This window comes from Cynocephalus volans, chromosome 10 (genome assembly GCF_027409185.1).
Source record: "Cynocephalus volans isolate mCynVol1 chromosome 10, mCynVol1.pri, whole genome shotgun sequence".
NCBI lineage: Eukaryota > Metazoa > Chordata > Mammalia > Dermoptera > Cynocephalidae > Cynocephalus > Cynocephalus volans.
This window is the reverse complement of record NC_084469.1, coordinates 1668918-1685588: the sequence shown is the minus strand read 5'-3', so window position 1 is coordinate 1685588 and position 16671 is coordinate 1668918. Positions and strand designations below refer to the sequence as shown.

Here is a 16671-nt window from a genome sequence, read left to right as displayed (position 1 = left end):
ACACGCGCAAACCGAGCACGCGCGTCAAAAGACGGAGAGAGCGCGCGCTCCCCACGTCCTGCGCGCCCGGCTGCCAGGCCTCCGTCTCAGTCGTCACTCCCGCAGGGCCGGGGCTGGCGTGCCCACGTCTGAAGAGCAATGCCCCGGGAGATCATCACGCTGCAGCTGGGCCAGTGCGGCAACCAGAGTGAGCAAGCGAGCCCTGAGCCCCTCCGGTCTCTGGGTCTGCCTCTTCCCGGTCCTACCCAAGAGCTCGGCATCCACTAGTCCCTCTTTCCCTTCCATGAGTCTCCTGCCCTACTGCGTATGATGACCCAGACCGAGAGCTGTGCCTCAGCCCTGGGCTGTGATGGCTCAGAGACCCAGGTGTCTTGGGTCCACCCTTGAGTGTGACAGCCTCTGAGCCTACAGCTGGGCTCCTCAGGCCTTAGGACTCAAGTAGACTCAGGTGTCTCCCCCTCTCTCCCAGTTGGGTTCGAGTTCTGGAAACAACTGTGCGCCGAACATGGTATCAGCCCCGAGGGCATCGTGGAGGAATTCGCCACCGAGGGCACTGACCGCAAGGACGTCTTTTTCTACCAGGTGCCCCCAGCGACTTGTCCAGGGCCGGCCGTGGCCCGGGGTCCCTGAAGGGAAGGGCAGCGGCCTGGTACTGGGAAATCCGCTGGGCAAAAGGGCCGGGCGGCTGGCTTGAGGAGGGAGGGCCGGCAGGAGCCAGTGTTGGGAGGACTGAGGACTGGGCAGGTCCTAGCCGATTGGGCCCCTTCCCGGACTCCCCTTGACAGGCGGACGATGAGCACTACATCCCCCGGGCGGTGTTGCTGGACCTGGAGCCCCGTGTGATCCACTCCATCCTCAACTCCCCCTATGCCAAGCTGTACAACCCAGAGAACATCTACCTGTCCGAGCATGGAGGAGGAGCTGGCAACAACTGGGCCAGTGGATTCTCTCAGGTGTCCAGGGAACCATTCCAGAGACCCTTGGGTACTCCTGCCCCAGGCTCAAGCAATCTGTGAATTTGACCAGATCAGATTGAAAATAAATGAGACAAAGAGATACCCTGACCAGAGGGACAGCCAGGGAGAGGTTTATGCAAGTTTCGAGCAAATCATTTGCAAAGTAGTATTTTGGAGTTGAGGGCTACATCTGAGGCTCTGCTTCAGGGTGGCAACAATGTCCCAGGGTAGAGCTCTTGGCGCTCACAAGAGACACTCTACAGAACCTTTGACCTGACCCTCCCTTCCCATGTCACTATACAGGGTGAGAAAATCCATGAAGACATCTTTGACATTATAGACCGAGAAGCAGATGGAAGTGACAGTCTAGAGGTGAGGTTCTCCCTATAGGGGTGGGGGAGACTGAAGAGTGCTGGGGAAAAAGCAGGAGGTGGCCTGAACAGGTGATGTGATGGGGAACTGGTTGCCAAGGAAACCAACCCTGTGCTGTAAGAGTTGGAATTCACAGCTCCACCCCCACCTCTGAGGAGGTGGAGGGGTTAAATTGACCTCCAATGGCCAATGACTTAATCAATCATGCCTAAGTAATGTAGCCTCCATAAAACCCCAAAGGGGCTGAGTTCAGGGGGCTTCCAGGAAAGTGAACATCTACATGCCAGGAGGGTGGCCACCCCAACTCCATGGGGATGGAAGCTCCTGCACTGGGACCCATACAGACCTCACAGTATGTATTTCTTCACCTGGTGTTTATTTATATGCTTTAAAATGTCCTTTATAATTCACCAATAAACATCAGTGTTTTCCTGAGTTCTGTGAGTCATTCTAGCAATTTTTTTTTTTTAAAGATGACCGGTAAGGGGATCTTAACACTTGGCTTGGTGTTGTCAACACCACACTCAGCCAGTGAGCCAACCGGCCCTCCCTATATAGGATCCGAACACGTGGCCTTGGTGCTATCAGCACCGCACTCTCCCGAGTGAGCCACGGGCCGGCCCTTCATTCTAGCAAATTAATTGGACCCTAGGAGGGTGTAATGGGAACTCCATAGCTTTTTGGTTCTGGAGAATATCTCTTTTCAGCACAAGGAACTCTACCCTGGGACACTGTTGCCACTCTAGAGCAGAACCCCATAGCTTTTTGTTTTATAGCCATTTGTCAGAGGCACATGCCACTTGCAGTTGCCATCGGAAGTGGAGGGCAGTCTTTTGGGACTGAGCCTTCAACCTGTGGGATCTGACGCTATCTTCAGGTACAGATGCTTTTTGACTTACAATGGGGTTTCATCCTGGAAAAACCCATTATAATTTAAAAATATCCCAAGTCAAAACACATTGGGTTGTGTCCCAATAAACCCACCATGAAATTGAAAACTTGTGAGTCAAACCATCGTGCGTTGGGGACACTCTAGAGATAGTGCCAGAATTGAACTGAATCAGAGGACATCCAGCTGGTGTCTGTTGCAGAATTGGTTGCTTGCTTGTTGTGTGGAGAAACCCCCCCACACACATCTAGTGTCAGAAGCGAGTTGTGAGAGTACTGTTAGAGAAACTGAGTTAGTTTCTTCCTGTATACACACAGGGCTTTGTGCTGTGTCACTCCATTGCTGGGGGGACAGGTTCTGGCCTGGGCTCCTACCTCCTGGAGAGACTGAATGACAGGTAAGCCTGTGTTTGGGAAGATGGCATTAACCCTGGTTCCCTGGGTAATGTCTTTCCTTTTAGTCACTTTTTCCTCTTGAGCTGGAAAGTCTGCCACTACCCCCTTTTGGGTCTTACGGACAGACCTACCCAAGGAACATCTTGGAAGAAATAACTTGGGGAACAGGGGATTTACTTAGGGAAGGGAAGGGATCTACAGATTTTCATGCTTGAGGCTTATCTTTTTTGGCTCTGAAGACTCAGTTCTGTCCTCACCACTTTTGCATAAGAGATTGGTGGCACTTGGAAAAGATTGGTCCCTGTTTTCCCTAGAAAATGGGCAGATGCGCATTGATGTACATCGATGCACAGAGATGGGCGGTGATGGGGGCTCTTCCAATTCGCTGTGTGCCCTCCCCTTTTCCCCCTTTCTCACCCTCAGGTACCCCAAGAAGCTGGTGCAGACGTACTCGGTGTTTCCCTACCAGGAAGACACGAGCGACGTGATGGTCCAGCCCTACAACTCACTCCTCATGCTCAAGAGGCCGACCCAGAACGCAGACTGTGTGGTGAGCAAAGGAAGAAGGAGGTGGGGGCTTTGGTCTGCCTCCCCTAGCCAGTGAGTCACATACACCCTGCCCTTCCCAAGCACCTGTCCACACAGAACAGAGGACCACAAAGTCATACCCTTCAATCCCTGTACAGCCAACTGCAAATTTAACACGGCCAAGGAAGGATAAGGGCTCTAGAGTTTCTTGCGCCCCAGCCCTGCTCCTTCCCCATCCCAACAGCAGCAAGTGGTGCGACTGCTGCTTTCCCCTGAGTACTCAAAAGAGCTGTCTAGGGAGGCAGTCCAGACTGCCTGCAATCTACCCTTCCCCGAGCACGATCACTAACACAAATAGAAATTGGTGAAGGGAAAGGATATTAAGCTCTCCTAAGAAAGTTGGTTTTCCAAAGATGATGGCAATAAAGATACTGTTTCTCCAAGATGTGGACTATTTTGGTAGCCTATTATAACCCTCACCTTTCATTCTCATAAACTATACTTCAACTCAATTCAATGAACATTTATTGAATGCCTTTATATGCCCAGGCCTTGTGGTAAGCAGCCCAGTTACAGAAAAGAATAAGACATGAACCTAACTCTCAAGTGTATTTCTGTGTGTGTGTGTGTGGGGGGGGGTGTTTACAATTTAACATGACAAGGTAATAATGACAAAGAGGAGGACATCTAAACTGGGATTTGAAAGATAAACAGTAAGAAAACAGGGCCAAAGGGTGTGGGGAAGAGAGAGGACATTCAGATAGGGAGAAGAGCAAGCTAGCAAGTTATATTTAAGGGATTTTAAGCAGTTTGATAGAAATGAAATATAAAGAACAGAGGAAGGGGATCAGTATGGAAAGAGAAGCAGGAGTCAGATCATAAAGGGCTTTTTATGATAAAGGGTATTGGGATTTTATCCTGCAGATGAAGGTAAGCCAGTGAAGAGTTTTAATCAGGGTGTACTTTCTGGGTCATGATAGCTAAAATTGTGAGCATCTTCCTGAACAAGATTAATCCTGGTTCATAAATCAATTTTAGGCCCAGATGTATCCTTTTCTTGAACAAGCTGCTGCAAGAACTTCAGAGGAAGAAGAGTTTTTCTGTGTGGTATAAAATAACATTTCTTGAGAAAATAGTTTCTTCCAAAGAGATAAAAACTTAATGGAAAGATCACTTCAAAAAACCAGAGTTGCTTCTTCCAAGGTAACTAGACAATTACTTAGGGGTCTGACTATCAAATACCAAAAAATATTGATAAGTCCTCCTTTCCTGCCAGCCCTCAATACAAAATTCCTAAAGAGATAATATCAATCTCAGATTGATGTGTGTTAGATATGAGATCACATCAGATGTGCCATTTTATATAAGTAACTCGGAAGTCCACCAGTAAAAAAAACCTCTGCAACTATATGCAATGATAAAACAATCAAAGATAAAGTACTTTTGAGATTAATATAGGTAAGGGATAGGAGAAAATAAGGGAGGATTCCTCTGGGTTAGTTTAGTCCTGTAATGTCTATTCAAGGAAGCCAAAAAATTCATAAGCAGATGTAACAGTGTAGAAGTTTGATAAGACGACACATAAAACATTGCCCAGCCACTATAATCAACCTGAGAACTTTCCAATTTAGTAAAACAACCACAAATACAGTCAATTTGGGGACTGCCATAGCCCATTACTTCTTCTATCCATTGTTGGCTCACAGTCTATTTTTTCTTGATATTTATTTTTTATTTCAAAGGCAAGCATGTTTATTGGAGAAAGTTTAGAAAATATAATAGCTAAAGAAGAAAGTAAAATAAAACTAGTACATTACTATCTGTCAAATAGCTTTGACAAAATAAAATTTTGTGAACCTGAATCTGATCAAGCCTTGATCCAACTACTAATTTACAGGAATACAGAGAACACGGGGACATGCTAAGCCACAGGGATGCAGTCAGCAAAATCCAGTCTGTAGGACACTTTACATGACAAAAGGGTTTCTTCAACAAAACACAGCAGAATCCCAATACATGGACTTTACTTGAATCCTAACCCAAACTTTTTTATAAAAACAAAGTATCATTTATAATATTTATAAGAGTGCACGTTTGAACACTGAGTAGAATCATTAATTTTTTCAAGTAATAATGGTAGTGTTTTTTTTAAGTCTATTTTTCAGAAACACATGCAGAAATACCTACAGATTAAATGATATGACACACAGGATTTTCCTCAAAACAAGAGGTAGAAAAGAACTAGGATACAGAAGACACAAAATCAGACATGGATAGATAAAATTTGAAGCTGACTGCATGGTGGGACAAAATATTATTCTGTCTACTTATGTATATGTTTTAAATTTTCTGTAATAAAGTTTAAAAAATGATTCATCATCCATACACATGCTGTAAAATGTGAACAGAGATTATTTCCTTCATTTAAAAAAATATTCACATAGGGCCAGCCCGTGGCTCACTTGGGAGAGTGTGGCTGATAACACCAAGGCCACAGGTTCGGATCCCTATATGGGGATGGCTGGTTAGCTCACTTGGGAGAGCGTGGTACTGACAACACCAAATCAAGGGTTAAGATCCGCTTACCGGTCATCTTTAAAAAAAAAAAAAATAATAATTCACATATAAAAACACTGTGGAAGTATATGGCATACCTGGTTTAAAAACCTTTTTTCACTTGGTAATACATAGACATGTTTTCCCATACAACCAGAAAAGCATTAAAAGGTTTAAAATAACTGCAGTATACATATATACCACTAGTCTTTTAAACCTTTCCCTAATTAAACTGTTTCCTTCTTTTTTTCTTGGTTGCTGGTCAGTACAGGGATCCAAACTCTTGACCCTGGTGTTATAACACCGCACCCTAACCAACTGAGCTAAACTGCTAGCCCTCCAATTGTTGATGTAACAAAGAAAAGCTGAGCTATAGATCACTGAGCATAAATCTTTGTCCTTGTCTGTAATTAACCACTTTAAGTGGAATTACTGGGTCAAAAGGCATTAACTTTTTTTTATAACAGCTTATTTAGATACAGTTTGCATAACATAAAATTCACCTTTCTAAATTGTCTAATTCAAAAACAAAAACAAACAAAAATAAATAAATAAATAGTCTAATTCAACAGTTTTTAGTACATTCACAGAGTTGTGCAACTATCACCATTATATAATTTTACAACATTTTTATTACCCTAAAAGAAACCAATACCCATTAGCAATTACTCCCCATTTCCTCCAGCCCTAGAAAAGGTATTCACTTTTTAAGTAGCTTAATATATGTTGGCAAATTACCTTCCAGAAAGGATGTCCCATTTATGTTCCTATCAGCTATATGCCTATTTTTCCGTATTTACCCCAGAATTAAGTATTATCATTTTTAAAAACTTAATAAGCAGAAATTAGTAACCCATTGCCATTTATATTTGAATTTTTTTATTACTAGTGATTGAAATTTTATATATTCATTGTTTCTGTTTTTTTTTTCCTTTTGTAAACTGTCCATATGGTTTGTCAGGAGCTAAAATCTAATTACAAGTCTAAATAAAATATCCCTTGGAATAGAAAACTGGTGTTCACAAAGATAATGAGAAATCCCAGAGGCAACATAATCTTTTGGAGATTAACTATAATGTGGATACTCATTATTAGTACAGGTAAATTAGAGCTTGCTATAATTATAAATAAAGGAATGACCACATTTCTATTTTCAATCAAAGAAGATACTACTTCTAGGTTCCTTTGTTATTACAGAGTAGGCTTGTCTCAGTGGCACTTCAGAACAAAGCATCCCATCCTATAGGGACAAAAAGCCCATTATTGTATAGTACTTGTGACAGTCTGTTTAATGAGCCAGTTACTGGCAAATTAGAAGGAAAAAATTAACCCAACCTGTATAATGTAATGATAGTTGTTGCTTGCACAAAAGCAGAAATGAAACCAGCTAACTGCTAATGGAGAGAAACCACCCAACCTTACAATTAGGACAGATGGAATACTGAAGGCAAAGAGAGGCAAAGTAAGTGAAGGCATCCTTGGAAGTCTTTCTGGCTACGAAAATCAACAAGAAAAACCCTTCAAAGACTATCATTAGAAACACTGCTCAATAAATTTCATTTGAAATTTGATGTGTAGATTTTTTTTCACAGAACAAGTGTCTCTACTTACATAGGTCCTCCCTTTTGTTTCTTGTTCCTCACTATTGTTTTTTGCTCAAATTCTAACCTTTTAAGTCAGAATTGCTGTCTACCCTGAGTCATTTCTCAGGTCTTTTTATTTTGGGGGGGTGGGGGAGGGAGGGAACACTTTTTTTGTGTGTGTGAAAAAAAAGATTCCACAATAACCCCCAAAAGTATAATACGGTTGACTCAGACTAGTGACTGTTAAAGCAGATCCCAACAGAGACCTCAAAAGGAAATCAGCTCGTGGACTACTCTTAAATCAATATCCCTAATTCAAAGACCACCCACCTAGAATCTCAGAAGCATAAACACTGGAAAGGAGCTCAGCAGTCATCTAGCCCTCTGTGAACCATGTACTCTTCGTAGAAGGAGGAGTGGAGGAGAGAGCTGGGAGGGAGTTCACACACATTTCCAGGGCTCATTTACCCTCCCCTTATCTCCTATAGTATGAATCAAACCAAAAAGTTACTCGAACTTGCTCTTTTCTGATCCTGTCAGGATATACTCTTGTTGCCTCTCATTTACAGATAGTATTGAGGCTAATGAAAATACAGGCTATTGGAAGGGAAGGCTTGACATTCCTATTATTATCCTAGAGATAATAACAGATCAGTGACCAGAAGAAATCTAAGCTGGAAGATCTCTGATATGGCTACCAGAATTTCTCTGGAACCTGAAAAAAAAAAAAAGTGAAAGCCCTGAAATACTACAGTGACAAGGTACCTACATTTATCTCTCTCTTACGTTTTTTGTTTGTTTGTTTTTTAAGATGTAAGAGGGCACATTCACAGGTACAGAAAAACTGTGACGGAGAATACAGAACACTGAATTCTGATGATTTTTTTGTACCCCTATTCAATCTTCTAATACCTCAAAATGCATAAAACACTTCAGTTAATAATGTGCCATTATTCAAAACAAGTAATGAAAGAAAAATTAAGTATTTCAGATTTGATTTTTCTGACCTGAACTAATGATCTTCCTCCCTTTCCTAAACATTTAAAATATCTGAGAACTAAACAGTCACTCTTCAACATTCCTAAGTGAAATGTCAACACTCATACTCAATTTATGACAGTACTGGAATGTGAAGCCTAATTTTCACTTTAAACCTCAAACTACCTTCCAAGGAAGCTCATTTCCCCCAAACAATTCTATGAACTCCACTGCCAGAATACTCTATTCTCTGGGGTATTAACACTGTCTGTACCCTTCATAGGTATCAGTCCTCTCCATAAATGGCACATTCAACTGTTCTTTCAGTCTTATGAGTCACACCCTCATTTTCTTATATCTCTCCCCACCTCCTTGGTGTGATGGGAATGTAAAAAGAGTAACTGTGTTCTGGATACACAGCAGGCAAGCTACCAGGAAATGCCAGAGATAACCAATCACGACAATGCCTTAAGAGACCCAGAGTACAAAAGGGGGTTCTGAGTGAGAGTCTTAAACAGCATATTAATAAGCTTAAGTGAACACTGTTGGAGACCAGCAAATTAAAACTAACTGTAACATTTCAAGATGTGTCCCCCAGTCACAGCAGCTCCTTATGTGTAGACCATGACCCCACATTCTGCTTCAAACATCTCTCTCAGGCAAGGGGCATGTGAAAGGTCCCTCCTCAAAAATAACAACATACGTGCTAGCAAATCATTTGCATTAATAAACGTTTGGTTTAATATTCATTTAAGCCCTGATAAAGTTTTTTTTTCCATCAGCCAGTCATCCTTTGATACAAACTGGCTTAATGAGGACCAACCTTCTTACTAGGGGTACAAATCTGACTGTGGGAAATGAAGTTTTGACTGGATAAACGCTCCTGAGTGAGGTTAAGGGTTTCTGACAGAGAGCAATGAGAGAGAAGTTGAAACCTGGGGGTCACAGAAGAAGCACTATCAAAAATGAGTGAAGAATGTAGTAGGAAAGTTTATCATCAAGTTTGCTAAAGACTTTGGAAGCAACAAAGGCCAGAGACTGCTCTGACACCTTTAACCCAGCTGTCCGTCAAACTTGGAGAGGATTAACTTAATAACTGAACACTATCTTCCGGTCAATGAACTTGGAACATTTGTTCTTCTCCAGCAAAATGAAAATCTTTCAGACAAAGGATAATGTGTGTTTTGATTTTAAAACCAAGAATTTTAATAGAAAAGCTATTTTTGGCAAAGACACATTAAAAAAACAAAAAAACCCACATACTTTGTTGTTTCAGGTTTATCCAGAATAGTCTCATTTCATTCAGCTGTAGAAGCCCCCTACAAGTCAATTTCCTTGGAACTTCCCCTGTTATGAATAAATCCAAACTAACTAAGCTTGGTAGATCCTCTGAAGACCTACGTGCACTTTAGATGATGACAACTGACAGGAGCAGCAGTTCCATTTTCACAGAGCATGACACCTACAGATACTTAAAGCGTATTTATAGTGCCACTTTTCCAGTTCAGGAGCACACACTATTAGACATCGTCAATATCCTTGCCTATAAACTGTGGCTATGGATGCCTAATTCTTTGGAACAGGGAGGAGTGGCAATGGAGGCTTTGAAAAGGGTGAAATCTCACAATCTATTTCATAACTGTTCTTTAAAAGCTTATAATTTTTCAAGTTGCTGCTTTGGTGGCTCACACTGACACTCAAGACTTCACAAACTTCCTTGACTGATCGAGAGGTTACTTAACATGCTAATTCATGCTAATCGCTCAAGCTTGTTTTCTTATCACACCTATGGATACCTTTTCAACATCTCACGCCTCCACTCCAACAGTAACTACTAAAATCTCCGAAGGGAGTCTTCAAACCACACTTGGGCAGGCAAGAAAAGGAAGGTAATTGCCTTAAAGGGACACAGCTTTCCCTGGCTAAAAAGAGGGGCTCTCGCTCACTGAGAGCGGCTCAAGATGTTACCAGAAGCTCCTGCCCACAGATGTGCGGGACGTGGGTGCGGGCGCAGGTGAAGCAGGGAAGACAGCTGGAAGGCCCTGGGAAGAACTGGGGTGCCAAAGCCTGGAGGCAGGATGGAGGAAGGAGGTGAGGCAAAATTAGGCAGGTACAGGAAGGAGCCACTGCAGCTAAGAAAACAGAGCAGGCGAGAGGTAGAGCCCTAGAGAAACCTGACGAATCCACGCCTCGGACGGTTGCCGCGGGTCCAGTTCTCTCACCAGAAAGCCGCGTTCAGCCCCAGGCACCACACGGCGCTCCTGGCTGGCCGCTCCCACACCAGGGCTGCCTGCACCCGACTCAGCAGAGGCTCGTAAGGCCCCAGCACCTCCACCAGGGCCCGCTGCGCCGCTTCAACCTGCTGGGCCCGCTCCCAGGAGCCTGACATGGCTCGGCGGCCCCTGAAAGTCGACCCTAAAGCAGGGCCTGGGGCCGCGGCCACCCTCTCAGCCTCCGCCATCTCCCCCCAGCAGCCACGACATCCGGGGCCGCCGCCAGTCCCAATAACACCAACTGCGCAGATGCGTGGTCCGGCGGAGGAGGCCTCCTCTCCCACAGTGCGCATGCGCACAGGCTCAAGCACGTGTCCACCCAGAGAAGGGGAAGGACGCGGCGCCAAAGAATGTACCCGGCGCCGGAGCGAGGAGCCCGGGCTGGAGCCGCGCACGCGCAATCTGTATGACTGAAGCCAAATAAATAAGGAAGTGCCATTGCCAGAACCCAGTTCTCATTGGAGAGGAGAAAGCTCGTGGGTGGAGCGGATTATTTGGCGCCTGCGTCTTACAGCGAGCGGGCAGGCTTGCGACGGCGTTGCTGGCGGGAGCAGCTTCAACGCCGGAGCCTGAGGAGCGATGCCGAGGGAAATCATCACCCTACAGTTGGGCCAGTGCGGCAATCAGAGTAAGCGAACCTCCGGCCCCTCCACTTAGCCGGGTTCCTTAGATTCAATGGGCTCTCGCTGTGAGATCCTGGACTCCATCTGTCCTTCCCAGAATTGTAGTTCTCCGAAAGGCGGGACATCCGTGACCCAGTGTCCAGTTGCCCAACCCGAGGGGTCCTTCCTTACCCAGTCGCTGGCATACAGGAGCGAGTCCTGGGGCTTCACTTCTTTTTCCTGGACCCAGGCGCTCCGCCCCCCAGTTCCTAATTGGAACCTGCTGAGGTCCAGATATCTTCTTTCTCCCCCGCCCGCCTCCTCCCCCCAGTTGGGTTCGAGTTCTGGAAACAACTGTGCGCCGAACATGGTATCAGCCCCGAGGGCATCGTGGAGGAATTCGCCACCGAGGGCACTGACCGCAAGGACGTCTTTTTCTACCAGGTGCCCCCAGCGACTTGTCCAGGGCCGGCCGTGGCCCGGGGGTCCCTGAAGGGAAGGGCAGCGGCCTGGTACTGGGAAATCCGCTGGGCAAAAGGGCCGGGCGGCTGGCTTGAGGAGGGAGGGCCGGCAGGAGCCAGTGTTGGGAGGACTGAGGACTGGGCAGGTCCTAGCCGATTGGGCCCCTTCCCGGACTCCCCTTGACAGGCGGACGATGAGCACTACATCCCCCGGGCGGTGTTGCTGGACCTGGAGCCCCGTGTGATCCACTCCATCCTCAACTCCCCCTATGCCAAGCTGTACAACCCAGAGAACATCTACCTGTCCGAGCATGGAGGAGGAGCTGGCAACAACTGGGCCAGTGGATTCTCCCAGGTCATTTGCTATTCCCTGGCAGGGCCCACAAGTCCCTGTGTGGCCGCAGGCCCTGGGACTTCTCAGAGAGATGAAACCAGATCAGGATGTATGAGAGCTGGAAGGAGAGAGACATGGCTGCAGGGAGTTAACTACATAATATTAAGAACCTGCACTAGCTGGTGCTGTGTGCCAGGCTATTCTAAGTGCTTTACATGTGTTAACTTATTTAAACCTCGGAGGTACTACAGGTTCACAGCCTCTTATCTGCCTTTCCAGAATCCAAAAACCTCTGAAGCCAAAAGAGCAGCAAAACCAAATCTCAATGGAGACAGACTATTTTAGAGTTTCTGTCCATTTTATTGTTATTACTCATACCTTTCATTACAGAAATATTAATGTATTTGATTAATGCACCTCAGATCTCCTCTGGGGTTTTATTTAATATACATATATGTACCATATTATCTTTCTAAAATCTGAAATATTTTGAATTACAAAACATAACTGGCTCCAAGGATTTTAGATAAGGGTCTGTGGACCTCTATTATTACCTTCATTGTACAGAAGCGGAAACAGGCATAGAGAAATCAAGTAACGTGCCCAGAGGCACTCAGCTCAATGGGCTGCAGCTAATGTATGAACCCAGGTAGTCTGGGTATAGAGTGCTTGCTTTTAACCACTGTGCTGTACTGCCTCTCAATGTAGATTAAAAGCAGGGCAGGGGCCGGCCCATGGCTCACTCGGGAGAGAGTGGTGCTGACGACACCAAGGCCAAGGGTTCGGATCCCTGTATAGGGATGGCCGGTTAGCTCACTGGGAGAGTGTGGTGCTGACAACACCAAGTCAAGGGTTAAAATCCCCTTACCGGTCATCTTTTAAAAATAAAAGGCAGGGCACCTATGCTACAAAAAAGTACTTTCAGGTGCTATAAGGAGAATCAAGGGTGGCTATTCTGAGGTCAGGACCCTCATCACATGGTCCTATCCCACTCTGACCCCCCCCCATGTCTGTCTGTACAGGGAGAGAAGATCCACGAAGACATTTTTGACATCATAGATCGGGAGGCAGATGGTAGTGACAGTCTAGAGGTAAGTGTCCCAGGAATGCTGGTGGGAGCCGACATAGGGAAGTCTTGGCAACACCCTTTAGAAGCTATCTATTCAGCACAAGACCCACCCATGTACCCTTTGCACTGTACAGAAGCTACTGGGCCTTGCTGGAGACAAGGCAGAGTCTCCTAAGCTGTACATGTAAAAGGACCGTAGGGGAAGGAAGGGCTCAGTAAGATAGGAGTCCAAGAAATTGTGGGGTGAAGGGCCAGCCTGTGGCTCACTTGGTAGAGTGTGGCGCTGATAACACCAAGGCTGCGGGTTCCGATCCCTAATAGGGATGGTTGGTTAGCTCACTTGGGAGAGCATGGTGTTGACAACACCAAGTCAAGGGTTAAGATCCCCTTACCAGTCATCTTTTAAAAAAAAAGAAATTGTGGGGGGTGAGTCCAGTTTGAAATTCTGCTACTAGATAACTGGACACTGTTGCCCATTCTCCATGCAGGGCTTTGTGCTGTGTCACTCCATCGCTGGGGGGACAGGCTCTGGCCTGGGCTCCTATCTCTTAGAACGGCTGAATGACAGGTAAGTCTGTGTTTGGGGGACTAGGAGGAGACATGTCCTCCAACTTGGTTTCCCAAGTGACTGGGAGGCCCTGCAGATAAACATCCCTATGTGCTGGAGTAGGAAAGAGCCCTTCTAGTCTCTCCTATAGTGAAGAAAGTGAAGTTACAACAACTGAGAACCCAATCACACTCCTAGTGGTGGGAATTGGAGCCTAGGATCTGGGCCAGGTACGAAGGTCCAGGGAGTGTGGCCAGATTAGGAGCTGGAACTCTAGATCCTAAGATGTCTCTCTGCCCTTCTCCCTTGGGGGTTACAGAGTTCCAAAAGTCAAGTTTCCCTTCTCTACTGATCCTGTGACCCACCCAATTTCCCCTTCCAGATTTAGCTGCTTTCCAGACAGGTGTTGGGGAACCTCATGTTCACCAAGCTCCAGTCTGTTGCCCTGATCTTTTTCTCCCAACCCCCACCAGGTACCCCAAGAAGCTGGTGCAGACGTACTCAGTGTTTCCCAACCAGGATGAGATGAGCGACGTGGTGGTACAACCTTACAACTCACTCCTCACGCTCAAGAGGCTGACCCAGAACGCAGACTGTGTGGTGAGTCCTGGATGCTACCTTTCCCCACTCCCAGTGTCCCTGTCGACTTATTCATCTTCATGCATTTAAAAAGCCCATTCTGAGCCCTCCTTTGCCAGAGGCCTGTGCAAGTCCCTTTTAGATGGGACTCTCTGGCCATGAGGCTCAAAGGATATTAAGCTTCAGAGCCTAAGTTCAGGCGGGTTTCCTATTTTCACTGTTCCCATAAATGTGCCACCCTCTTTTGTCCCCCCAGGTGGTGCTGGACAACACAGCCCTGAACCGGATCGCCACAGACCGCCTGCACATCCAGAACCCGTCCTTCTCCCAGATCAACCAGCTGGTGAGCACCCACTACCCACTCCTGGACTCCTTTGGACTGGACACCCTCCTTGCTGGAGGGCCATCTGGGGAAGGGAGGCTCATCCAGGCCAAAGCCTATGAAGTGACACCCCTGCCCCCAGGTGTCCACCATCATGTCGGCCAGCACGACCACCCTGCGCTACCCTGGCTACATGAACAACGACCTCATCGGCCTCATTGCCTCGCTCATTCCCACACCCCGGCTCCACTTCCTCATGACCGGCTACACCCCCCTCACCACGGACCAGTCAGTAAGAGCAACCCTCAGTGGCCCAGGCCAGGCTGGCCCTGGACCTGGCAGGCCCCAACCTAGTCTCTCTCTTCCCCCCACTACCCCAGGAGCTGCCCTCTGCAGCTCCCAGAGGCTCTGCGCTCAGGCACAGATCTACAGCTTTCTTGCTGACATGCTCTCTGTCTTCCCATCTTCCTGTCTTCCCTCTGCCTTTGGCTCCTGCAGGGCTTGGGTTGTATGGAGTTGGGTTTTGCTACTGCACAAGGGCACGAGTTTGCTGAGCGGAGGAGGGCTAAGACCGTAATCCTGTGGCAGAGACTCAGTACAGATCTGAATCTAAAGACATTCCCCACAGAGACCCTCCTACCCCGAGTCTGACGGGAACATGTGTTGACCGCTGTTCTCTGTCCATGAATCAATGGACTGTGCCCTGAGTGCTGGCCTGGTCCCTGTGACCCACTGTCCCATCAGGTGGCTAGCGTAAGGAAGACCACGGTCCTAGATGTCATGAGGCGGCTGCTACAGCCCAAGAACGTGATGGTGTCCACAGGCCGGGACCGCCAGACCAACCACTGCTACATTGCCATCCTCAACATCATCCAGGGAGAGGTGGACCCCACCCAGGTGGGTGAGGCCCCTCAGTTCTACCCCCTGAACCTGCAGGGCTAGAGGAGAGGCTACCATCACCACTCCTGTGCCCACCCCAGGTCCACAAGAGCCTGCAGAGGATCCGGGAACGGAAGTTGGCCAATTTCATCCCCTGGGGCCCAGCCAGCATCCAGGTGGCCCTGTCCAGGAAGTCTCCCTACCTGCCCTCAGCCCACCGTGTTAGCGGTCTGATGATGGCCAACCACACCAGCATCTCCTCGGTGAGTCTCGTAGTTTGCACCTCTTTTCCCCTAATTGGTTTCCTGATTGTGACTCACCTCTCTCCATCCCAGTTGCCCCTGCTTCCAGCTTTTTTGCTGTAGTACAGCCCAGCCTTGATTTCCTGGCTCTCTGGGCCACATTGTTTCTCAAAATTCTTTGTCGCCCTTGCTTTCTGTTTACCCCAAGCTCTTTGAAAGGACCTGTCGTCAGTACGACAAGCTGAGGAAGCGGGAGGCATTCCTGGAGCAGTTCCGCAAGGAGGACATGTTCAAGGACAACTTTAATGAGATGGACACGTCCAGGGAGATTGTGCAGCAACTCATTGATGAGTACCATGCAGCCACACGGCCAGACTACATCTCCTGGGGCACCCAGGAGCAGTGAGTCCCCCAGGACAAGGACCCTCATCTGCCTTATTGGTTGGGCCAGGCCCCATCTGACTGACCACCCCCTCAGAGCACAGATCAGGGACCTCACACGTCTCTTTCTCATACACACATGTACACACATTCTCTGTTGGCCTTGGGACATGTTTACTTCTCCTCTTATGAGACTATCTTTAATAAAGCAGTGGACATAAATGAAGTCACTGGTCTCTTTGAAGGCTTTAGAAACCGGGCAAGGGGATGCCTGTTCTTTTACCATCACTCTGATGGAGTCCCTCCCCATTTCTAGCATCTTCAACTCTGAGCAAACGGTCTCCCCCAGATTTTCCTTCTGCCTAATTTTGGAGAACACAGGTGGGGTTTGACCTACCTGAAATTCCTTTCCAGGGTGAATAGGCCCACAGATATTACCTTGTTCTCTGTCTGGCCCCCTTTGGATCCCAGTTGCCTCTCACAAGTCACTATATTAGGTGAACATTCCACCCGTTTCATGTTCCCACATCAGAGAGTTCTGTTGATTACAAAAACTGTGGGCCTGAGGCCACCACCCCTACCACTAGGCCCTGGGCAAGCAATGGAATCAGACCAGCTACCTTTAAGCTTCTTGCAAACAGGGTGGTGCTGGAAAGACAGTCCAGGAGATCCACTAGTTTCAGGCAGCTGGAGTCTAGGAACATCAAGTCAAGAGGACAAATTTA

The 16671-nt window shown here is 47.0% G+C and overlaps 1 protein-coding gene and 1 pseudogene across 1 annotated transcript; one reads left to right on the top strand and one right to left on the bottom strand.

Annotated features, from left to right (window-relative positions):
* Positions 1-7698: 7698 nt before the first annotated feature.
* LOC134387022 (reticulophagy regulator 3-like) lies at positions 7699-10738 on the bottom strand. Its single transcript, XM_063109220.1, has 2 exons — positions 10480-10738; positions 7699-7761 (listed from the first exon to the last, which is right to left on the bottom strand). The coding sequence occupies exons 1-2, from the start codon at positions 10716-10718 to the stop codon at positions 7755-7757; spliced, it is 246 nt and encodes an 81-aa protein (XP_062965290.1). The 5' UTR covers positions 10719-10738; the 3' UTR covers positions 7699-7754.
* Positions 10739-11046: 308 nt separating this feature from the next.
* Positions 11047-16121, top strand: LOC134388227 (tubulin gamma-1 chain-like; annotated as a pseudogene).
* The last annotated feature ends 550 nt before the right edge of the window (positions 16122-16671 follow it).

Excerpts from the sequence above, each read along its gene's own strand:
- LOC134387022 (XM_063109220.1), bottom strand. The coding sequence starts at position 10,718 with ATGGCGGAGGCTGAGAGGGTGGCCGCGGCCCCAGGCCCTGCTTTAGGG.